Source organism: Pygocentrus nattereri, chromosome 15 (genome assembly GCF_015220715.1).
Source record: "Pygocentrus nattereri isolate fPygNat1 chromosome 15, fPygNat1.pri, whole genome shotgun sequence".
Lineage (NCBI taxonomy): Eukaryota > Metazoa > Chordata > Actinopteri > Characiformes > Serrasalmidae > Pygocentrus > Pygocentrus nattereri.
The window spans coordinates 31,345,987-31,370,366 of record NC_051225.1 but is presented as its reverse complement, the minus strand read 5'-3'; the positions used below and the strand labels follow the sequence as shown (position 1 = coordinate 31,370,366).

Sequence of the window (24,380 nt, the reverse complement as noted above, 5' to 3'; positions counted from 1 at the left end):
TTATTATTATTATTGTTATTTAGCATTAGCTTTTCCATTTTTTATTATTTTCCCTAACAAATCAAATTGATTAACAGGTTAATGGTGTAGCAAAGCTTGTTATTTACATTTTCTCTCTACACCCGCGCCACTAACATGGCGGACTCGCACGGATCAATACTGGCGGGGAGAATTACGCGAAAGTCAGGAGAGCCGTGTCTCAACAGATCTGTAGGAAAAAATAGCAACGATCTTTAAATTAGAAAAATAAAGTTTTCTTAATGGTCGTTCGCTTGTAAGAAATTACATCATACAGAAACCCAGAAAAAGACTTTTATTTTGAAACTTAATCTCCAGGGTTGCTGAAGGTTTCTGTTCCCTTTCTACAGCGTTTCGGTGTCCATGCCGTCTCCGAGCTGTCAGCCGGCTGCTGGTCTCGTGTTTCTGTTTCCGCGCTTTCGTCTCGTTCATTCAGGCCGGTGTAGCTTATTTCTACTGATAACTGGTGTATGTTTTATCATTGCGTTAACACTCCATAACTAGCCAGTCATGATACCTCGAAGTAAGGACTTACTCGTGCGGATCTCTTTCTGCTGGAAGCCTTTGTTTTCGGGCAGATATCTGATAGTAACAAACATAATCAGCAGTGGGGGCATGCTGGCTCTGGGGGACTGTATCCAGCAAGGCAGAGAGAAGCACCGCACGCCGGAGAAAAGCTGGGAATGGCAGCGCACAGGTGAGCTGATCTGAAGTGACGGCTGATCTCACCAGCAGAGCTGGACTGAGCAAAGCCAGTCACACAGTAACTTCACTGAAGTAACGAGAGCAGTAGAAGTCCAGTAGAAGTCCAGTAGAAGTGCAGTAGAAGTCCAGTAGAGGTCCAGTAGAAGTGCAGTAGAAGTCCAGTAGAGGTCCAGTAGAGGTCCAGTAGAAGTCCAGTAGAAGTGCTGTAGAAGTGCAGTAGAGGTCCAGTAGAAGTCCAGTAGAAGTGCAGTAGAAGTCCAGTAGAAGTGCAGTAGTGCAGGTCTTTACCCCAGAATGAAAAAAAAAAAAATTCATAATTTCTTTGATGCGATGAGTAAGAAGAGAAGAGCGCACATAGATTTTTATGGTGCCCCACTGGTGACATCCTGTATAAATAAAAAATAATGCGTGGCCACAATTTAGTAAGGCGTGGGAATAAGATAGGTCAGTCGTGGCCACGGCTTACTAAGACATGGGAACAACTTACTAAAGTGTGGAAGTGAGATCCTAATGCTTGACATCCTGTATAAATAAAAATAATGCGTGGCCACAACTTAGTAAGGCGTGGGAACAAGATAGGTAAGTCGTGGCCACGACTTATTAAGACGTGGAAACAACTTACTAAAGCGTGGAAGTGAGATCCTAATGCTTGACATCTTGTATAAATAAAAATAATGCGTGGCCACAGCTTAGTAACGTGTGGGAACAAGATAAGTAAGCCGTGGCCACAACTTAGTAAAGCGTGGAAGCGAGATCTTAACATATGGCCACAACTTGATCCCATTCCCACACCTTACTAAGTCATAGCCACAACTTAATTATCTAATTCCCAAGCTTCACTAATTTGTGGCCACACATTAAGATTGGTTCCCACGCGTGCATTATTTTTATTTATATGTTATGTAACCGGCAGGGCTTCAAAAGTGAGATACCCTTAAAGAAAGATGGTCCAAGAGTTCTTCAGTAAAGATAATGTTTATATAGAACTATGAACACTCAGAGGACCATTTGTATGATTAAGGGTTCTTTGTGTCGTCAAAGGGTTCTTCAGATTGGTGGAGAATGTATTGTATGTGGTTCTATATAGAACCTTTTTGAGTGGTTCTACATTGCACAAAAAAGGGTTTTTCTGTTATTACAAGCTTGACATTGTGAAAAATAACAAACACTCAGAAGAGTACACATCTTAAAAAATTCTCCTTGAGCAAAGCAACACGAAGCCAAGGAGATATAATTGATTACGGCTAACCACTGGTCATCAGTAGGGGTGTAGCGATTCTCTAACCGAGCCCAAAACTGACATACAGAAGTCCACGGTCTCGTGCCCCAGCCCTACTCCATCCAACGAAACTCTCATTTCTTTACTAGTGTAACAAAAGTCATTTTCACTTCAAAATTAACAACATAACACATGTAAATCATGAACATATTATTTTATTCAAAGTTAGGGCACGCTGTTTATTTTAAATGCACATTGCACAGTACACATATTATCGTTTTTCCAACTGCGTGTGTCAATGATGGAGCGATCGCGTCTGTGGTAGAAATTTAGTTTGTTAAATTAGCTCCATTTGGATAATAACCCTGGGGCGGCAGACCCTCCGAGTCCCATCAGCAGTGTGGGAACGTTTTGGTTATGCAGTGGACTTTAGTGATGTCAGTCTTGTCAATTTTTTGCTCAAATCTGATCTCTCTGACAGGAAGGTGCACACTCGTTTTAGGCAAGTGACTCAAATCTGTCATTAATGTGAACGAACCGTCGTCCTGAAATGACCCGCATGCGCACATCCTACTCAGTAACATCACATGAATTAATGGCTAGCGTCACCTTCATCATCAGCAAACGAACTAACGATCAGAACGAGCTTCCCTGAGAAGATAATTAAACTCTTCATTCATTCATTCATTATTAGAGTGAGAAAAAGGTGAGATGTGTTTTTGTGTTTGTCTTTTTAACGATTATTTGGCGCCGTTGCCATGGTAACGCTGAATGCTGGCGCACACGCATAGGATAAAAAAGCACATGAATTCTGATCTGAGCGTCACATTGAGGTCGCATGGAAACGAATCAGATAGGTATCCGATCTAGGACCACATATGTAAGTGGTTCAGATCGGATTGGAAAAGATCAGATTTGCGTGTCCACACAGCCCCGAAAACATCAGATCTGAGTCACATTATGGCAAAAAAAATCGGATTTGTGAACATAGAGAATTGTTACACCCCTACTAATCAGTGATGTTATGTCACTTTTACTGATATAGCTGAATCATTAAGGGTTCACTGTAACCTCATTTCCATTTTACCTTGATGTTTTAACGAATTGAAGAAAATTGAATAAAAAATGATAAATAAAATGAAGTGGTTATAATAATGAGTATGTTTATATGAGCTTTCAGCAGTGATGTGACCTGATTATTCAAGGGGTCATGTAAACAGCAGACTCTGATTTCTTAGATCAGATTGAGGCCGTTTTAGGTTTTTCAGTGCATGTAAACTCTGATGTCTTTCATTTTTCTCAGTCTGTGCATGTACAAAAACAGACTGCTGCCCTGGAAACAGCAAGCAGCGTTTCATACAGCACCCATAAGTCAGCCACTAAACACTTTTGGAGCAGTGCTGAAACCAACTAAATTGAAATGTTCTTCATCAGTTATTAACAAAATCTGATTTTCTCCTGTTTCCCAAGTGCCTATAAACAGTCGGTTAAATTAGAAGACTTCTTACGTGCTTTAATGGTGTTTAATTTCATGTTTAAACAAAGTTCTGCACAGATTTATTGATTGTTGTAAGTAATCATGAACAAATTCAGAGCAATCTTTTAACTGGGACCAGAGACTCACGAGACTGAAAGAGCACATTTGGCACAAAGGACGTAAAGGACAGCATTCTCTAGATCGCAGGGACGGAGACGTGTATCTCACGTGTACATATACTGGGAATTGATAGTATCTGTCATCCTTTTTTTAATTTTACATTAGCTAATCTGATTATCCACAGTGGCCCGGTGTAGGTTACAGGCATAATGCAGCTCAATGACAAGTTAAATTAATAAACAGCTCACATCTGTATATCTTCTTCTCCACCATGTTGGGCAGACAGCTGTAAATAAACCCTACAAGTCTGATTTGTCCTCGCCTGTATTAGTCTGCATTGAATGCGATCATCACCGTAGGCATGCATAGAGGGAACTCATGAGCACACCTCTGCACAAGAGTCACATCACTAATGATCAAGCCCTTGTTCAGCTGGATCTGGTGCGTTAGAGCAGGAAAACGCTGCCCCTGGAAATATAGGCCAGTTTCCCAGACCAAGAATCTGCGTAGTGATTCCGAATTAGCACTGCAGTTTAGTCCAAGACCAAGCTTAATACATGTCTGAGACACTGGACTATCAAGTATAAAAACTCGTCCAACATAACTTCTTTGAAAACTTGTCCTTTTGGTTAGACCATCTGATCAGTTTATTAGTTAATGCATCACGGTCAGCCTACATTCTGAATTCTATTGACCTCCATTTATAATGATGTGTTATATAAGAGGTAGAACGTATATTTTTTCACAGTTCTTGTTTAGCTGTGTAAATGATTTAGCAGCAGTACTTATTCTTGTCAGAAATATATTGTCAGACTAAGATTCAGCTTTGAGGGTATGGATAGTGTCATGTTTCATCTAAAATGGGTCACAGAGGATGTGTTAGCCACAGGGTGGAGCCCTTTGCTTTGCCACAAATATAAGGTCTTTATATGCGCTGGAGGCAAAGTGATGTTAATATAAACACAAGAGGGCGACACCACCAGAGCCAGTTTAAAGGGAGCCTGGCTGCTTCCTATTCCTCCTAATACACAACAAAAACGCAACTGCAAATCTCTGGAGGCTGAGCAAGTCCTCAGAGAATGTAAGTGAATGGAACTAAATGACTATAAAAGTTAACCATGTCTTTTAGTCTTTCACACAGGAAGTTCCTTAAAGCTTTGAAAACAAGAAGAAAGCTTGCCAGTATTTGTTCATTTTTCTATAGCAAACAGCGAACTGCTATTGAGTGCTGATTGGTTGGTAAGCTGTTCCAGTCTTTGGCATGTAAAGTAATTTGTACACACTGATGGCCTGAGTGTACATAGCACACTGTTAGAACGTTCCATAACTGGAAAACGCTCAAAAATATGACAACAGTGTTGAAGTATTTCATGCTGTTCTGTGTTAAGAACATGATTGCTTTTAAATAAATGTATAAAAATAACGAGCCTTTTACCAATTAGAGTTTTGCATAAAAGCTCCATAGGAATTCACCCTCTGAACTCTCTTAGGAGAGTCTGGCATCTTACCAGCCTGGAATATATTACTGATGGATTCTGTCACCCACATTAGTGGTTACATTAAGACAATAATCAATGTAAGTAATCAAGGAATTCATTTTCCATTCGACTCTAATAAACCTCTGGTCATGGCTTTCGATAAAGCATTACTATATTCCACAGGGCGCATGAGTGCAGTTGGATGTTCCATGGGGCCTTTCCTCCACTATTGGTATCAGTGGCTGGACAAGGCCTATTCTGGAAGAGTTGTGAAGACTGTGGCCAAGAAAGTCTTGATAGACCAGCTTGTTGCATCACCAGTTCTTGGAGCGTGGTACTTCATAGGTGAGTGTCAGGCCACTTCATCTAGTACACCTCCTTGTTTCTACACTCGTTGTACTTCAGCTCCACTTTACATAGAAGCACTTCGTAGTTTTACAAATACAGACTGTAGTAATTCTGTTTCATACTTTGTTAGCCCCCTTTCCACCTATTTTCAGTGGTCAGGAGGGTGGTGGATCATTCTTAGTACCGCAGTGTCACTGACTTGGTGGTGGTGTGCTAAAGTGCGTTGTGCTGGTATGACTGGGTCAGACGCAGCAGTGGTGTTGGAGTTTTTAAACACCTTAATGTCACTGCTGTCCACCAAGCAAAAAATATCCACCCCTCCTTTGACCCTTGATGAGCAACAGTAACATCAAGGTAGGTGTGTCAAATAGAGTGGGCAGTGAGTGGACACAGTATTTAAAATACCTGCTCTGTGGGGGGTACTGACCAATTCTTCGTAAAAGAGGGCTAACACATTATACAGAATTATTACAGTCTGGAAATACAGAACTACAAAGTGCACCTATATGGTAAATGGTGCTGATAAAATTGAAAATGAGTGTAGATACAAGGTGGTGCACTTAATGAAGTGGCTTTTAAGTGTGATATATATGTTGTAAATAATGATCATGTTTTCTTCTGGCCATAAGTCATTTGTGGTCCAGATTGTTGTGTTGTTAATCGTTCGTTTTGATTGTCATGATGCATGTGGTTGTATATTTGTGTCAGGCATGGGCATCATGGAGGGCCGTGGTTGGTTCAGAGGCTGCATCGAGTTTAAAGAGAAATTCTGGGAATTCTATAAGGTAGGACAGTAAAACAATGTGGTTCCATTTTCTCATTTCTACCTTTAAAAGTTTAGCTTTTAAGTGTACTCATTTATTTATGATCATTTAAGTATATATTGGCATATGAACTACTCAAAATGTAGAATGTTGCAGTAAAATGGGCAAAATATTAAAACGGCATTCAGGCTCAAAACTAGCATTTAATATATTCTCTCACCATTGCATCTGTCAGCCTCTTCAGTTCGATGGAATTGACAGTTTTGAATGCTTTTTGTATTTTCATCCATCAGTATCTATCACTACTATACACAGCATGCATTATGCAAATACAGTCGTCAGGAATCTACCTGTCAAAACGATCAGCTTAGGCTGATACGTACAATGATAAAGACAAAAAAAAAGAGTACTGCAGGATGGAGGAGCCATTCAAATGAAAAGCATGAATGCTACACACTGAGCGGGCATTACAGTAATTTAGCTGTAACTAGCTTAGGTATTATTCTAATTTAGACTGATAGTTATAGAATCTGCATTCATCCTGTTCTGAAACAGCAGTAAATACAGCACAACAGAATTAAGAAATGACTGGAATTATCAAACAAATCCACTGAGAACGCAGATTTAACCACTTTGCTTTTACCAACACTTTACTCACAGTTACCTCACTCGCATCTAATAGGATTAGTTTACTTGATTTAATTGAACACTGAAATATTTATTAAGCACTTTATATTTACACTAGAGATGCATTGATAGATTTTATTCAGAACAAGAGTTTTTTGGTATTTGCCGACACTGATACCATACTGAGTAACGAGTCCGATACCATACTGAGTAACCTACTTAGAATAAGTGATAAGTAAGTAAGTAAGTGATACTTTTTTGATCCCACAACCGGGGAAATTCCACCTCCGCATTTAACCCATCCCTGAAGTGAAACACCACATACACACTAGTGAATACACACACTAGGGGGCAGTGAGCACACTTGCCCGGAGCGGTGGGCAGCCCTATCCACGGCGCCCGGGGAGCATTTGGGGGTTAGGTGTCTTGCTCAAGGACACCTCAGTCATGGACTGTCGGCCCTGGGGATCGAACCGGCAACCTTCCAGTCACAGGGCCAGCTTCCTAACCTCCAGCCCACGACTGCCCCAAGTTGTTTAAGAAGTTGTTTATGAGTGCAGTGTACCTTAACAGTTAAATCAATTCTAATCTAGCTTATTTTAAATGATGTGCATTAGTTAGCTATGCTACATTAGTTACCTTGGTTCGAGGAGCATTACAGTGGAAAAGAGGAGGTTTTGTCTCTTTCAACCACAGTCTCCATATCCAGTGACAGCAGGAATCACATCCGAGGCGAAAACATCTGAAGTGCTCATGTTTTGTGTTGTTGTGTGTCACTGTGCGATTTTAGAAATCTTGTTCTTTGGTGACTCACGCTGTGCATTTGAATAGACTATGCGGACAAATAGTCCAATTTCTGTACTTCTACTGTATGAAAACACTCAGTTTGTGCTACATGAAATGCAGTCCCTACAGACAGCTCTGTCCATGAACAATTTCAGAGAAAGTGGTTTGGTTCAGAATAACCCGCTGTGCACCTGGTACTGTCCAAACACACAGTGAAAAATGAGCTATAGCAGTGCTGCTAACGTTTAAAACCAGCCATTGTACACGGTGGGACAGTATGATCTTTCTACAGTCTGTTTTATAAAGACAGTTAAAAAAAATTTGCCTCCGTTTTGCTGGCCTATGTGTTTCCACACATATTAGGAAAGTGATTGTGTGTGTTTAAAAATAAGCTAAAATTGTGATGGGAATATGCCAAGGAATCCATGTTTATAGCGATCAGTGTCTTTGTGTCTGACCTGCACAGGGTCAGTAATACTGTGCGAAGACCCTCGCTTGCTGCCAGCTTGAGTCATTTGTTCATTAGAACAGCATCGTACACTAGGCGTGTATCACATGGTATCAGCTGGTATTGGATGATAGCCTTTTCATAAAGTCAAGTACAAGTAAATGAGCACAGTATCTGGCTGATACGCATTATCAGTATCATTATCAATGCATCCCTAATTTATACTAATAGTACTACTACTAATAATAGTTGTTATTATTAATAATACTAATACTATTAATTTTAGTAGTAGTGGTGGTTTTAGGTGACAGACAAACTGCTAATAAAAACTAAGATGCACTTAAGTGTTTGTTAGGTAGATAAAATTCATATTTCAGAAGAAAAAAAAGTGATGGGACCCCTAGGTCATTTAAATTTGAGACCCCAGCTCTAGAGACTATTGCATCACTGTTGAAGCAGGCGAGTAGGCATGTTCACAGCAGAAGAAGCATTAGTCAAATTTTTCATTTTGGCCAGTGTGCCCCTTTAAGAATAAACGAATAAGTAAATCAGTGATCAGCGAAGTCTGTGTATAGATCAAACTTGAATGTTATTTCTAAGCCAGTCCAGATGTACACTGATGAAAACTTAAAAGATCAAGTGAAGACTTCAGAAGTAATAACAGAAGGCAGAAAAACATCCTTCTGAATGTATTTTTATTTCACTAGGCGGACTGGTGTGTCTGGCCCACCGCACAGATGATTAACTTCTACTTCTTGCCAGCAAAGTTTCGGGTTTTGTACGTAAATACGGTCACACTGGGCTGGGACACCTACCTCTCATATCTCAAGCACAGAGTAAGTTTTTCAAAGCTCAGATCACATTTCATGTTTATGTCAAATGTTTCATCTGATTTGAAGACTTTTCTTCCAAAAATGTTTTGTAAACAGTACAGATCATCTTAGTACTTGAACATATGTAGATGTCTTAGACCTTGCTAACATGTTTAATCTGAATGATGATCACTTTCATCTAATTTTTCAAAATACATTTTTTTTGCAGGAAAATCAGCAAGTGGACATATCAGGGCCAGATGTACAGGAATCATCAGTGCCGCTTCCAGACGTGAAACCCCTGGATGATAAACTGTAATGACACTGTTTTTATCAGTAATTTGAGGTTCTGGAACCTGGCACCATTACATGAATATGTTAATTGTCAAAGAGTACCAATTACATATATCAGTGATGGAAAATGTCATGATTCAGTCATTAATTTTGTGACTGCTGAAGGAGTCCAGTGCCTAGTACTGATCCACCTTACATAGTCATGTAAACTTTTCATGAGAAGAAGAAATAAGTGAAGGTGAACAGCAGTTCAGATCAAGTCAGAACACTGTCCTTTCCAGTAAGTGACTGGGGAATCTGACAGTATTACATCTGGTTTTGGCAGTTATGACAAACTGATTGAGTTACAGCAACTAGTAATATGTAACTAGTCATATGTGTCGAAATGTTGACTTTGCATACTGTACACTGTATTTTAATGGTCTTTTTAGAGGATTTGATGTCTAGTTGCCAATAAGTAAAACCTACTTCGGACAAATAAAGTGCAATGATTTTGGCTAAATGCTGCAGAGTTTACCACAACTGTAGTGTGGTTTAATTAACAAAGAATAGGATGGATAAAGTAAATGAATCATTATACCCTGTGTTTATTATTGTATATTACTGAGGAGAGACGTGCATCTCATCCCATGTCAATGCCTCCTGTTTTCCATTTGTTATTGTAGAAAAATGCTGTAAAACTATCCTATTACTTCAAAGAGAAGTTACTTAAGTACAGATGTAAGCTGCTTAATCAAGATGAAGAATGTGGCATATTTAAAGTACTGAAAGTACTGGATTCAATTATGTCCATCATTTCCACATGAATAAAATATACTACATCAACAGTTGTCATTAAACTGAAAGACAAAGCTGGGTTGATGTAATACATGTTATTCATGTGGATGTCTATGGGCAGCCTCCAAATAAATTAAAACTGGCTCTCACACCAACACTCAGACTAAAATTCAGCTATAACTCAACTTGGTTATTTTCCTGAAGTTCTTAAGTATTACCTTTTAAATGTTCTCAGGAACACTAGTGCATGTACAATACAGTGCAAAAGTCAGAGACCCTTTCACTTTTTCTACACCCCCCAAAGTTCAGTCTTAGATGTTGGTTGAATTTTCTGCTTGTCATGACCCAAATAATCTAAAGTACACAGTTAGAATCATCAGTCCAAAAATATTGCTTCACACCTCTAACACCTCTTTTAGTGTTCTGTTGTAATTTCTCTATTTTCTAGTGTATCAGCTTCTACACAGCTCCACATCCTTTCAGGCTCATAGTGTAGAGTTGACCTCTCAGTGGAAAGATGGAAAGAAACACCTATGGATGTTTTCAGATCTGAAGCAGCTTGATTTTCTCCTCTCTGTCAAAGCTTTACGTGCTGTTTATCTGATGGGGACAGTGTTGGTAGTCTGCCAGGTGTGCAGGTGGTTGCTAGGAATTCAATTTTCTCTAGCTTTTAATCATTTTTTGAATACTACTTTCGGAAACTCCTGTTTTTTCCATATTTTCCTTTCACTTTCTCCTTTCTTATGTAAGTGTGTCATATCGCATAATCGGAAATATCTCCTGAAAAAAATGAATAACCTGTGCTTAATGGCTGTTTTCAAATTAAAGAGATGGAGGGTGGTCTCTAACTTTTGTAGAGTACTGTAGAACATGTAACTTTCTACCACTGCCATTTTCAGTGCTTTATTCAGAGCTTGTCCTTTTTACCCAATATTTGTGATTGGGATAGATGTATTTATATAAAAAATCCAAAGATAAGACCGTAGATTAAAGATTATAGATTATTGTAGATTATTATAAATAATATTAAAGAAAGTGTAATGTCCTTTTTGCCTTGCTGTTTTTGATTTCTTTCACTCATCTGCCTTAGTTTGTTCATTCCCAAAAGCTGCCTTTGTGACTGTTATTTTCCCCTAAAAAAATGTTTTATTAGTGTATCTTTCTAGTCACTGTAAAAGTCATTCCTTTTGGTGTGTACAGTGACTGTTCCTGCTCTCTAGTAGACCATGCTATGCATGTACAATATTTGAACCTCCTGATGTCTGGTTTTATGCTGCCTGTAAAACTGAAATGTATTTAAAGAGGTTAGTTTTCGATGCACCACTCCAATAATGTGGGTAACTTTGTATTAGTTGTACTCTTCTATATCTCTGTAGGTCTTAAGCAGTTTTAGGAAATTGCTTATGTATGTATGTATGTGTATTTGTAGTTTTAGAGAGTTTAATTATTAAGCTCAAAGCAGTCATGGAAGTGTTAGCTGACTATAAATGGAATTCCAATAAAAATAAACCTTTTGATTCTAATCTTAGAAGTTTTCATGTGTTTCTTGGCAAGAAGTCTTATGCCTTTTTCAGCCTCTACTCATTTGTTCCTTCTTACGTGGGTTGATGTATACCAATGCAAACAGTGACTAGCCAGAGTCCGATATTACTGATAAGCTGCTGTTAAAGAAACCACACCTCTGCTACACTGCCACATCCTGTTAAGGATGTGGTTCTTGTCTCTGCTGCAGAGTCTTATCAGCCACTGTGTTGTTTCACACCTGCTCTGCATGGGTTACTCATCGTCAAAAGCATGGCTAAAGTGTTGCATGCTGTAGCAATTTTGCTCATTGTCTCAAGAGCTTCACCAGGTAAGCCTGTTTGAATGTTTTTCCATCACCTGCTTTGACGGCTGTACTGCTTTTACATCACAAACTGTCGAGGAACTCATGGCTAAATGCAAAAACATGCAAAGTTCCTCTTCAAGGTAGGAAACTTGCCTGCACAAGAAGCCTTTTTCACATGGTACGTTTGCACTGTGGCCTAGTTGGCTATGGTTTGTGGTGTTTAATGCTGGTTTCTCAAACTGAAACGTTTGCTAAAGTGACTATTTTCCGAGAGGTTAAGTTAACTTGCTTTGGTTGCAAAACAGAATACAAGTCAACTTTGCTGTAAAGTATAGTCTCATAAGCGAATCTGCACTGTCCATTATGTTTGAATGCAGGTATTATTTTTTTTACTAGAATCCACAACAGTGACTGTTGGGTCTGAGTCCAATGCAACGCTGACCACTACACCTCGATCAGATGCATCTTCCTTACCACAATCAACCACTGTGTCATCTACAACACTGACCGCAAGACCAAGCTTCACTGAGAGACAAGAGTCAACAAGGCTCTCTTCAGAAGCAACCTCTCATACTTCTGCTACTAATTCTCCAAGCACAGCCACCGCAAAGAACGCTACAACTGACACACATCAGTCCAACAGTCCAGAAACAAGTACGCCTTCAAGAGCAACTGGACAACAGTCAGCATCAGTCACATCTTCACAACAAGGCAACAGCACCATCTCTGAGCAAACAACAACAACGGTCCAAAATGACAGCAGCACACAACCCGCCGCAACTGCTTCAACAAAGAAAGTAAACGCAACCCAGACCACAGGTACACTGATTTTTAGCAAGAGAGTGAAACTGGTAGAGCGGCCAGGATTAACTGATCAAAAAATGTATTCTTTTCAAATAAAATCCACCTTTTTTGGCTGGACTCAGAGTAAGAAAGAGTCTGAAGGACACGACACTTTTTATATATGTATTATTGGAGGTCTTTTCAAAGCCTTCCTATTCTTAATAACTTTACAGGGTTATACATGATTGGATTTGTTTTGTAAAACCACTCAATAGTGACAGCTCTGTTGACTTCTCTGAGTACTTGATTCATCTTCAAAATAACTGGTAGATTACTCTATTACTGATATAACTGATAGTGACAGCACATACTATAGACTCTCTAATTATCTGATTAAGTGTCAAAATGATCAATCAATTACTTGATCACAGATATCAATAGTGAGAAATCTTGCCTTCTTCCATTACTTGATTTCTTGATAAAATAATCTGCAGCTTACTCAATCACTCAATCAATATAATCGATATTGACAGCTCTATTGATGTCTCTGATTACTTGATAAGTCTTCAAAATAATTGGTAGATTACTTGATTGCTAACATCAATAGTGGCAGCTCAAATGACTTCTCTGATTATGATTAACTGCCATAATAATTGGTGGATTACAAGATTACTAACAACAACAGTGACAGCTCAGTTGACCTCTCTGATTACTTGATTGATCTCCAAAATAATCTGCAGATTACTTGACTGGTAGTATAATTGGTAGTGAGTAGCTCTGTAGACGTCTCTGCTCGCAAACTGGTAGACAGCTTTATTAACTAAGATTGCATGTATTTTTTGGGTTTCTCACCCTTTTCTCTTTTCATATAGCTTCACAAGGTGTGGAAGGAAAAAGCTTGCCGATGAGTCCAGGGGTTGTGGCCGTCCTGTGCATTTTCTTTATAGTTCTGGCTTTGGTACTCGTGGTGGTGATCGCCAAGGTCATCACCAGCTACAGGAAGCCGAAGTTTGAAAGGCTGGACGATTTACCAATGGTGAGTTTCTGTTTGCTCAGCTCACACCCTTTAGTACAACTTTACACGTTGCAGCTGCCACATCTATCATCGCTGCTTTTTCCTTGTTTTTCATGGCGACTTTCTTTTCTATCAGAGCAAGATGAGTGAGGACTCACCATTTGCCCGATACCCTCCAAAATAGAGAAGGCTTTGAAGATTTTCAGCAAGTGCACTAAAAACTCCATGCGGATGTGAAAGACCTTCAAATTACAATATGGAATCCAGAGTGTCCTGCTAATGGACAAACAGTGGAGATGCTCCTGCACTGTGGCCTAAAGAACAGTTAGCATGTTAAGCATGTATAAGTAGAAATGACCCCTGTGATGTAGGTCAACTCTTTTTCTCATGAATGCTCCAGGAAGTGTAGAGGTAGAGTGGACATTTTCAGACAGAATGCACTACTGCACTATAAGGAAATGATTCTTTTTCTGAGTTGATTGTCAGATGACTGTAGTCTGTAATGCTGTTATTTTTTTGTGTATTGTGTGATAATGTAATCATGGCCGTAACCAGCATGAGAGCGCCAAGGTCTGCACCGTAATAGTTTTAGATGGGTTTTTGAGATTCGGTGTGGAAAATGCGGTGAGAATACACAGTCACCAGTGACCGGTTCTTAGCTGACCTCAGAACAGCTGTGGCTTGGCCATAGATTTTACTGCCCAATATGTTTATATCTTCATGAGGTGCTACGCTACCAAGAGACACTTTGACTTCTTGAGATGATTAGGTATAGAACACATACAGAGTTTATGAGGGAAATGGATTATACTTAAACTGCACTTATTCGTAAACTGCAATTCTCATCATTTATTGCTAGCTTAATCATGACGCTTTAGTCTTGTTCTAATAGCTGCTCAGTTTAGGGTGTAAGCTCCATAACAGTGGGGACTGGGAAGCAAGAAAAATAGACAGAGCTAAATTAAATAATGTAAGACTATAAATTGTTAATTGTTAATTGACAAAACAGGTTCAGTTTCCTCCGGGTTCTCTGGTTTCCTCCCACAGTCCAAAGACATGCAGTCAGGCCAATTGGACATGCTAAACTGCCCCTAGGTGTGAGTGTGTGAGTGACTGTCTGTGTCTGTCTGTCTGCCCTGCGATGGACTGGCGACCTGTCCAGGGTGTATCCTGCCTTTCACCTGATGACCGCTGGGATAGGCTCCAGCACCCCCCGCGACCCTGAGGGAGAAGTGGCTTAGAAAATGGATGGATGGATGGATGGATGGATGGATGGATGGATGGATGGATGGATGGTTCAAATTTATAGCTGAAAACACATTTAGGCCTTTAGACCAAAATCCTTTTGCTTTGAGCGACTTTATGCCTTGCTTATGCTTAATTTATTTATGATTAAACATTCCATTTTGCAACTACCAAACCAACAATAATGCCTCTGAAACTTTACCAAATGTTTCTGTCGTGACAATTTCAGCTAATTTTGTGCATGAATCAAATATAGTACATGACGCTATATAGTACATGGCAAGCAAACACAGCTTTGAACAGCTTTTACATTCATAAAATCATCGTTTTTTTCAATAACACATAAAGTTTACTTAACACAAGTTTTGGTAGTGACAATTTTTGACTGCTAATCTAACTGCTCACCATGTGGCCATGAGGGACAGGGATGCAGTCTCACTTCCTGCTCTACAATGCAGGGGTGTGGCTATAATAAGGCTCCACCTACTGACTAAAACTGTTTCAGTTGTGACATAACAAGATCTGGGAAAGCAGTTTCTAAAATAAAAGTGTTTTCATTTTGAAAAAATTCAACTCATGATAAATAGAAATTGTTCAACTTCAGCTTCAAAAAAATAAAGCTCTTTTTAAAAACAACAAAAACAAGTTGGAATTTAGAGTTTAGGTTTTGGGACAGACACCTCTTTTTTTTACTGTGGGACTGCAGATTGAACTGCAGATTTCAGTAGAATAGTCTATATAGGTTTCATTATGTACTTTCACCTGAAAATAAGTAGGAAAATAAACAATTTAAATAATATCTAAATAAAATTAAACAAGGTAACTGGTGTCAAATCAGTTTATGGAACACTAGTATCAGTTATGGAGAGATAGAAGATAAAGGTAAAAGCTACATAACGATTATGGATGGATAAAAAAGGGAGCAATGAGTTTATAAAAACAGAGAGCGAGAGCATGTGTATGTGTGTCGGTCAATTCAATCATGTAATTTCTTTTGGCTCTGATGCTTGGCCAATAGACAGTAATTAGATTTGATCATTGTGAAGGTTACTGATCATGTGGCAACAGCAGTTGGTCCTGACGTCAAGTATAAGTAGGTCAGAAAACTGCGAAAATTACCTGTTAACAGCTCTTCTACAGTGGACGTAGTCATCTTAACTAGTATTAATAGTCTCAGACGTAGAGTGCTGTCAAAAAGTATTTGCCCCTTTCCCAATTTCGTCTATTTTTGCATATTTGTCACACATGAATGTTTCAGATCTAAAAATTGAACAGAACCTGTCTGGCAATGTGACTCAGGCTTGAAGGGCTCAAAGAGCAGTGAATGATGCCATGTTGTAAAGAAATTCAAATACAGATACAAAACAAAGTCATTGAAATCTACCAGACTGGGAAAGGTTACAAAGCCCTTGCTACGGCTCTGGGACTCCAGTAAACCACAGTGAAAGCCATTACCCACAAATAGAAAAAACTTGGAACACTGGTGAACCGTTCTAGGAGTGGCTGACCTACCAAAGTTTGGATGATGACTCATCCAGGTCACAAAAGAACCAGATGAAAAAACTTCAGGCCTTATTTACCTCAGTTAAGATCAGAGTAAATGAATCCACAATAAGAAAGATACTAGCCAAAATGGCATCCATAGGAGAATTGCAAGGTGCAAAAGAACACAAAGACTCCTGCATTTGCCAAAAAACATCAAGATGACCCCCCAAGACGTTTGCGATAATATTTCCTGGACTGATGCGTCAAATGTGTAACTTTTTGGAAGACATGGATTTTAGATCTGGCATAAAGCTAGACATCATACAGTCAAACATGGTGGTGGTAGTGTGATGGTCTGGGGGTGCTTTTTACTGCAGGACCTGGATGACCTGCCATTATTGATGGAACCATGAATTCTGCTCTCTGTCAGAAATTCCTGAAGGAGAATGTCCACCTGGTGGTTCATGACCTAAAGCTCAAGCACAGTTGGGTTATACAGCAGGACAATGATCTGAAGAAACCAAACACGCTGCTCAAAAGAAACAAAATGAAAGTTTTAGAGTTGCAAAGTCAAAGTCCTGACTTCAATCCCATTGAGATGCTGTGGCTTAAACCTTAAACTAGGGGTGTCCAATCTTACCCAAACAAGCAGGAGTTCACAGGATCAGTTGTTTAAAGACTGACCAACTGATGGCACTTTGTGTATAAGATTGGACACCCCTGCCTTAAACAGGCAGTTCATGCTAGAAAACCTTCCACTGTAGCCAAATTAAACCAATTCTGCCAAGACGAGTTCCTCCACAGTGATACAGAAGACCCATCACAAGTTATTGCAAATATTTGATTACAGTTGTTACTGCCAAGGGTGGCACAACCAGTAACTGGGTTTGGGGGCAATTACTTTCTCACCCGGATGATATAGGTTTTGGGTGAATCTTTATCTTTAATAAATGGAATAATAATTTAAAAACTGCAGATTGTAATTTCTTGTGTTGTCTATCTTATATTAAAATTAGTTGCATTATGTGAAACTTTTAAAGATGATAAATTAGCAAAAATAGAGGAAATCTGGTGGGGGCAAATACTTTTTCACAGCACTGTAGCTTCACTGAAAGTACTACTAGCAGTAAACTGCTTTGAGGTTCGGCTGGGAAATATGACTATTTACTGTTATTATGATAAATTGCGTCATGTTACCGGGGCTGAATAGCAACATATTACATATAATGGCGTTACGTAATTAGGATATAAAAAACGAGACTGTAATCCGTTACAGTTACCGCAAAAAAAGAGGAATCATATTACAGGTATATTATAAAAACGGGTGATTACCTTCAGGATTACAATAAACCACATACATGCTTGTCACTGTTTGGCGAAAATTTGCCATTTTGAATGACAAATATGTGCGTTGCTATCCATCCTGATAATCCCTTAATAATCCAACTAAATTCTATCAGCATAGAATACGTCCATCTAAACGCCTCAATCAAAATGGACTAGTCCGATTGAGGCCATTCAGAATAGAATTTCTACCCGACTGAACCAGGTGGGAAACCCTGTAAATAATCAGTTAGATAGAAGAATAATAGCCGTGTAAACGCCTGAATCCGATTACATTCCCAATCGGAAAGTTTAAGTACGTTCTGCGCATGCGCGTCGCGTCATAGCGAAAGTTTATAACGTTCAGACGTAGCGGAGCAGAAACTGGTCTGCAGAGGAGACGTCGGCGGGACGGGCGTCCAGCTTACGTGTCTCAGAACACGACGCCTTCCTCTTGGCCTACTTTAGTAAGTACATGTGAGGTACGTTGAGACTGAATCTGCCATCATTTTAAAGCAATTATAAACAAAAAACTCACGTAAACACACTGCTCTCTTACTCTGACTGGACTCACGTGATGGTCGTTGTCATGGCAACGTCTATAGCAGGCGTAACACGTCAGGCTTAATCTGTATTATGAATGTATTCAATGGGATTGGCAAACTTGTATGTAAACATCTCTTCGGTACGTTTCGATAGCTGGGTGCATAATGTCAATATGTGTAAATTATCGTTATTTGTGACTTAGTAAGAATCTCCGTGCCTTTTAAACACGAAGGACACGTTCATTTCTGTGGATGCTGGAAGTGCTTGAGAGTTTAGGGAGCGTCTACAAATTACATCACAAACAGAAACTCCAAGCACAACTCACTAATATGAAGTATAAGGATCTAATATAGACCACTGTGATCATTTAAAAGTTTTTAGAAATAGAGGTCTCTATTTAATAAATATTGATGAGGAGGGGTCTCAAATCAGACTGTCCTTGGTAAGCAACAGATTTGTTATAAACAAATGCCAGTAGAGCAGTGTAGTCTGTAACTAAATTGCATTTGCATAACGGTTGAACTCAAGGAACTGGATCGTTTAATCTCAGTGTACCAATTCTTTCCATTTTCCTCAGCTTTTTATCAGCTTCTTATATCCCCACCTTCTCTGTAGTTCAAGACCACCTGATTTTCACCTGGAAGTACAACAGACTCATAAAGAATGAGCATTAAATCAACTATGATCTATTATTTGTTTTATAAAACGACTTCTCAAATGACTTCTTCTTGATGGAAAAGGTCTTGTTGATTTGTCTTTATTTGATTATAGGAGACAACAGGTAATCCAAAAGTAATGGAAAGTAACCAGGTTGCAATTACATTTTGTATCAGGTAATCAGTAAGTAAGTCTCCCAATCCTGCATATTACATCATGGTATGCTTTTTTGACCATATCACAGGTGCCATCAGTACATAAAGAACCCACTAGTTGCTTTTTTCACTACACTACACAATACAGGAAAGCAGATAGAAGTCAGAATAGAAGTCGTTTACATCTGCACACAAAGGCAGAGTAGCAGAAACAACCTGTTAAATTCTAAGGAAATTGTAAAAATGAATTCAGAGATACATTAAAAAAACATACAAATGTCTTAAAAAAAATTAATTTGAATATGGGCCCTTATGAGCGGAATGCTGTCTTCAGGTCTGGTGACAGAGCCCTCTACACTACGGCTAGAACCAACCTAAAGAGAGGCATCAAGGAGGCTAAGACCACCTACAAGAGGAAAATTGAGGATCACTTCAACAACAACGACCCGCGGCAGGTGTGGAGGGGCATTCGGCACCTCACCAAACACAAGACCAGAAGCAGCACAACAGTTAAAGGTGACGCCTTACTGGCAGAGGAACTTAACTGTTTCTTTGCTCGCTATGAGGTCAAAGCAGCGGAGACAGACACAAGACCTCCACCAGTCTCCCACAACCACATCCTCACTGTGCAGAAGCATGAGGTGAGATGTGTGCTCAGGGCAGTGAACCCCAGAAAAGCTGCTGGTCCTAATGGTGTGACAGGAAAGGTGCTGAAAGTATGTGCAGACCAGCTCTCTGTGGTCTTCACAAAAATCTTCAACCTGTCCCTGTCCAAATCCATCATCCCACCTTGTCTGAAGTCTGCCACCATCATTCCACTGCCAAAAAAGACTACCATCAGGACCTCAGTGACTACCATCTGGTCGCACTCACAGCAGTCATAATGAAGTGTTTTGAGAGACTGGTTATGCACCACATCAGAGCCATCCTCCCCACCTTTGATCCACACAGAAGACGCCATCACCACTGCTCTCCACACAGTACTCACACACCTGGAGTACCAGGGGAGCTATGTGAGGATGCTCTTCGTAGACTTCAGCTCAGCTTTTAACACAGTAAACCCCCACAGACTGGTGACCAAACTCACAGACTTGGGACTTTCACAACCCACCTGCCTTTGGATCAAAGACTTTCTGACCGACCGCACCCAGTCTGTATGATTGGGTCTCCATCATTCCTCCACCCTCAAACTCAGCACCGGAGCACCACAGGGGTGCGTGCTTAGCCCGCTTCTCGTTGCTCTGTACACCTATGACTGTGTCCCTACCCACTCCTCCAACACCATAGTAAGGTTTGTGGATGACAATTCTCAGGAAAAACAACCTTCAGGAGAAGCTGCTGGTTTCCTACTACCGCTCCACCATTGAGAGTGTGCTGACATACTGCATCTCAACGTGGTACAGCAGCTGCTCAGTGGCAGAGAGGAGAGCACTGCAGGGAGTCATAAACACGGCCCAGAAGATCATCAGCTGCCCACTGCCCTGCATGGAGGACCTGTTCAGCTCCCGCAGCCAACATCCTGAAGTACACATTTCACCTGGGATATCATCTGTTCAACCTGCTGCCCTCTGGTAAACGCTTTAGGCTTATCCCAGACAAACAGACTTAAAAACAGTTTTTACCCCAGAGCCGTACGGGAACTGAACACTTCCAAACACACACACTGACAAGGACTTATTATAGAACACTGTGCTCAGTAGAAGTGACTGAGCACCACTACAACTCTTTACTGGCACTGACTTCATAGGACACTTTACACTGTTCCAGTGTTCCACTCCACCTCTGTTCTATTTATTATTCATGGGTTCTCGAGTGTGCAGTCTATAATCTATATTCTTTCTGTGCAATAATTCTTAACATGTGCAATATCATATGACTCTATAAGCTATCCAAGGAATGTGCAATAACCAACTGCTACCTCACTTGTCTGTTGTCTATTGTCTGTTTAGAATATCTAGTTTGATAGTCGTTTTTCTTTATATTTAAGATTTTTAATACTTTTTTCCTTAAATCTGCACTTTATATATTTTAGCCTTATGTTTCATTGTTTTTGTATGTAGAAAGTGCCGTTGGATTGCTGCTCAATTTCATTGTACACTGTGCAATGACAATAAAGACATCGTCTTATCTTATCTTATCACCTAATTTGCATATACGCAAACACAAAATTAGATAACAGCAAAGGAATGCAGGACAATCAAAATGGACGCTCCTCCCTTATGTGGGTTGACAGGACTGACATTCCTGATCATCTAAATAATGAAGGCCAACTTGTTTTAGCCTAGCAAGATAAGAACTATTTAATGCGTGTAGTGTTTGGTGTTCCCTCTAGGCAATGCCAGAATTTATCATTTACAGTTTATGAAGCAGTGGATTTCTGATGGTTGCAACTTTCTTGGCAAGGAAACAGTCAATGATAATAAATATATGAGTCAACATTAGCCAGCTAGCCAGGTTGAGGTATGTTAGATCTTCAGATGTGCACAGTGGTTGGTGATAGGAACCAGACACCTCAAGTTCAGTGCCTCTAAAAGCTCCGTCACAGAAACGTATTGCAACAAAATGTGACATTGTTTTACAGTAGTTTTGTGATAAAGTTTTGGCCTATAATGCCATGTTAATCTATGTATTTTAATCCATTAATGACAGAGGGATACATGCAGGGGCTGTAAGACAAAATAATCCCCAGAGAAAACACATTTTTTCAGACTGCCCATTATTTCAGCATAATCAACATTACATAGGTTAAAAAACTCAGAAGACGTGTAGGTTCCCTGACAGTTTTGCATAAAATGGCTATATGTTGTAGATATTGATCCCTGATTCCTATCACCCCCACTGTAAAAAAATCAGTCAGTTTCTCTAGAGTGAACAACTTCACATCAAACCGCTCTAAATGACTCTACATCTTAAAGATGGAATTAATTTTAAAAAATTCATATTAATCCAATCATAACAGAGGATACACAACAGGGCATCATAAGGCAAAACGGTCCACAAAGAAACTTGTTTTTTCAGATAATTTTTATTTTACTAGATTATCTTAGATTATAAAAGATTACATGTGTGTTGTAGACATTCTAACCCCTGGTTCCTATCACTCCCACTGTAAAGAACTCAGCCTGTAAGTGTGGCTACAATAACCATTTCACATCAAACCACTGTTCAGAAAATGTGGCCAAACTGGTGGACTCCCCCTTTAACATTATTATAAGTTACTGCGAGGAAACACTTGAGCTTATACTAAAAATCTTTCAAATGAGACCACGAGAACTTTAACAGCGCATCTGCGCTACACGCTCATTTGTTTACATCTGGAGTTACTCGCTTCGTGTCACGTGACCACATAAAGCGTCATCTGTGACGAGTCTGGTTCAGAGTTTGAAGTCTGTGAGACCCAAAGCGGGCGAATAAAACATGTAGATTAACTTTACCTCAGTCTGCCAGTCCGACTTAACGGAGTGTCTCCATCCTTTACAGTTACTTTTCCTGGCTTTCAGTCTCTTAGCCAGACTAAGAAGACGGTATTAATACCAAAAAGGAGAGAGTGAGCTTCCAAGTAAGTGCCAGCCTTTTTTTTCCCTTCCGAATAGCACAACTTACCTCAGCCTATAGTCTCAGTAGCCTAACCAGCCCGAGTTAGCTAACATATTGACCTGCAGTCTGTTTAAAAGGCTCAGTAAACTGTTACACACCAGTGGGGTCTGTTCATTTATTCTTCGTCAACCTTCTGAGGGCTGCGGTGTTATTTTTGGGTCAGCCAATTGCAGAAATGAGAGCAAAGTAAGCGGAGATGCAGGAAATCACGTATTCATATAACTCGCCGGCTTAACCGTGTCAGTGACTCAAGTTGTGTGGAGTCCTGTCTTTGTTTTCGCTCAGCAGAGGTGGCTAATAACTAGTGACAGTTACTCTTTTAAAAGAAATGTTTAAATGGTTGAGTTGTAAACTCATTCAGACTTGTATTGGTGTGAAATGCTCCGTTCTAGAGTGACTTGCAGAGTCAGAACTGTTCACTGTGGTGGTGAATGGAACCAGACGTCCATCTCTAAAAGCTTCCTCACAGACAGCAATTACATGATGTTGTTAGATATATGCTGCCTCATCTCTGAGAAAGTCTTCCATGACAGTTTTGGCTTGAAATGTGTTTGAATCCATTTGCTTTGATCCATGTAGGGCAGAGAGGTTCATGCAGGGTGTTGTAAGGCAAAGCAGTCCTTACAGTCCTAAGCAGAAATCTTATATTTCAGATTTATCACAATTTACTACAATCAGTATTACGTATAGGTAGTTTTAAATAGTAAATAAAATGGCTGTTGTAAACACCGTGACCCCTGGTCTCTGCATATAAACCATTCCACATTAAGTCACTTTGAATGACTCTGTTTACATCAGACTCACTCAGAAATTTGGAAAAATTGGTGGAATTCCCCTTTAAGGGAAATTTGGACCTTTTTTAAATACAAATGTCTTTATTTTTACTCAAGTGCATTTGTGAGGAAAAGAAATGACTTTTTTCTGCTCATTTCTATTTCAGCCCTTCATTGCCCTGCAAGTTTACCTTTAGTTCTTTATTCCTTTCTTGGGTTTAACTTCGTTCAGTTCAGTTGGTTCAGCTCCCGGGCTGCTTCTCCTATGCTGATAGATGCTGCCTGCACTAAGAAGTTCCACTATGGTTCTACAGGGAACTCCATGGCCAGTAGTTTCTTTACCTGGTATTTATGTTTGTCAGTCCTCTTTCGGTTGTTTCTAGTTGATGCATGGCTGTTTGAGTCAGTATTTTACTGAAGAAACCACCGTGTTTCTCGCTTTTAGGCCGGTTTACCCACCTCGCATCTTGAGCCGTGTCCAGAAATTCACCACGCTGACCTCCGGGTGGTGTCTCGGTCCCACACTTCATCTTTTTATTTAATAAAAGATTTTGCAAACGTTTGTGGCATCGTCGCCCAAGCGAAGGCTTTGGTTTGCTTGTTTGGGCGCAACAAGATTAAGTTCCAGAAAAAGCTGAATGTTGCTGAATGAATACTCTATTCTCTCCCTCAAATATCAGCACCTTGCTGTAATGGAAAAGCAATGGCATAATGAAAGTGTCTCTTTAATGGACGAACGTTAAACTGCTCAGTCAAAGACGCAATAACAATAGTTCCAAATCAGTGCACTTAATTAAGAAGAGGCTGTGAGTTTGGCGCTAGAACCAGGCCTTAAATGAGCCTTGATGAGCGCAGCTTTGGGGATTTATTATCTTTCATATTTTATTGTCGATCTTACTGGAGCACTCTCCCTGTTGTCTCTGTCTGTGCCTCGCTGTTGGCGTCAGAATTCCCCAGCTGAGGGAAACAGCAGTCTCCTTGTAGAGTTCTCCTCATTCATTTTAGATGACATATTGATTTAAGACTTCCTACATTGCACTTGAGCTTTTGAGGAGGTGTGGAGGTTCAGTTTGATTTCATCACGGGCTGACACCCCATTT

The 24,380-nt window shown here is 39.8% G+C and overlaps 3 protein-coding genes across 4 annotated transcripts in view; all 3 read left to right on the top strand.

Moving 5' to 3' along the window:
- The first annotated feature begins 335 nt into the window (after positions 1-335).
- On the top strand, positions 336-11,401 carry mpv17l2 (MPV17 mitochondrial inner membrane protein like 2). The gene is made up of 5 exons (XM_017702255.2): positions 336-715; positions 5,201-5,362; positions 6,074-6,150; positions 8,698-8,826; positions 9,032-11,401. The coding sequence occupies exons 1-5, from the start codon at positions 529-531 to the stop codon at positions 9,119-9,121; spliced, it is 645 nt and encodes a 214-aa protein (XP_017557744.1). The 5' UTR covers positions 336-528; the 3' UTR covers positions 9,122-11,401.
- A 188-nt stretch (positions 11,402-11,589) lies between these two features.
- LOC108430078 (cell wall protein DAN4-like) lies at positions 11,590-14,629 on the top strand. Its single transcript, XM_017702254.2, has 4 exons — positions 11,590-11,725; positions 12,098-12,520; positions 13,357-13,520; positions 13,636-14,629. Exons 1-4 carry the CDS (start codon positions 11,668-11,670, stop codon positions 13,681-13,683), a joined length of 693 nt encoding a protein of 230 aa, XP_017557743.1. The 5' UTR covers positions 11,590-11,667; the 3' UTR covers positions 13,684-14,629.
- A 7,680-nt stretch (positions 14,630-22,309) lies between these two features.
- Positions 22,310-24,380, top strand: part of LOC108430117 (cAMP-specific 3',5'-cyclic phosphodiesterase 4C) — a 95,700-nt gene continuing 93,629 nt past the window's right edge. For both annotated transcript variants that reach the window (XM_017702333.2, XM_017702329.2), the window contains exon 1: positions 22,310-22,469. The gene's annotated coding sequence lies outside the window, so the exon portion shown is untranslated. The remainder of the gene's footprint in view (positions 22,470-24,380) is intronic.

Bases quoted from the DNA above. Each gene is read 5' to 3' on its own strand.
- mpv17l2 (XM_017702255.2), top strand. From the start codon at position 529: ATGATACCTCGAAGTAAGGACTTACTCGTGCGGATCTCTTTCTGCTGG. The intron at 5,363-6,073 runs GTGAGTGTCAGG...TATTTGTGTCAG, and splicing joins TGGAGCGTGGTACTTCATAG to GCATGGGCATCATGGAGGGC. The intron at 6,151-8,697 runs GTAGGACAGTAA...TTATTTCACTAG, and splicing joins AATTCTGGGAATTCTATAAG to GCGGACTGGTGTGTCTGGCC.
- LOC108430078 (XM_017702254.2), top strand. From the start codon at position 11,668: ATGGCTAAAGTGTTGCATGCTGTAGCAATTTTGCTCATTGTCTCAAGA. The intron at 11,726-12,097 runs GTAAGCCTGTTT...TTTTTTTACTAG, and splicing joins TGTCTCAAGAGCTTCACCAG to AATCCACAACAGTGACTGTT. The intron at 13,521-13,635 runs GTGAGTTTCTGT...CTTTTCTATCAG, and splicing joins GGCTGGACGATTTACCAATG to AGCAAGATGAGTGAGGACTC.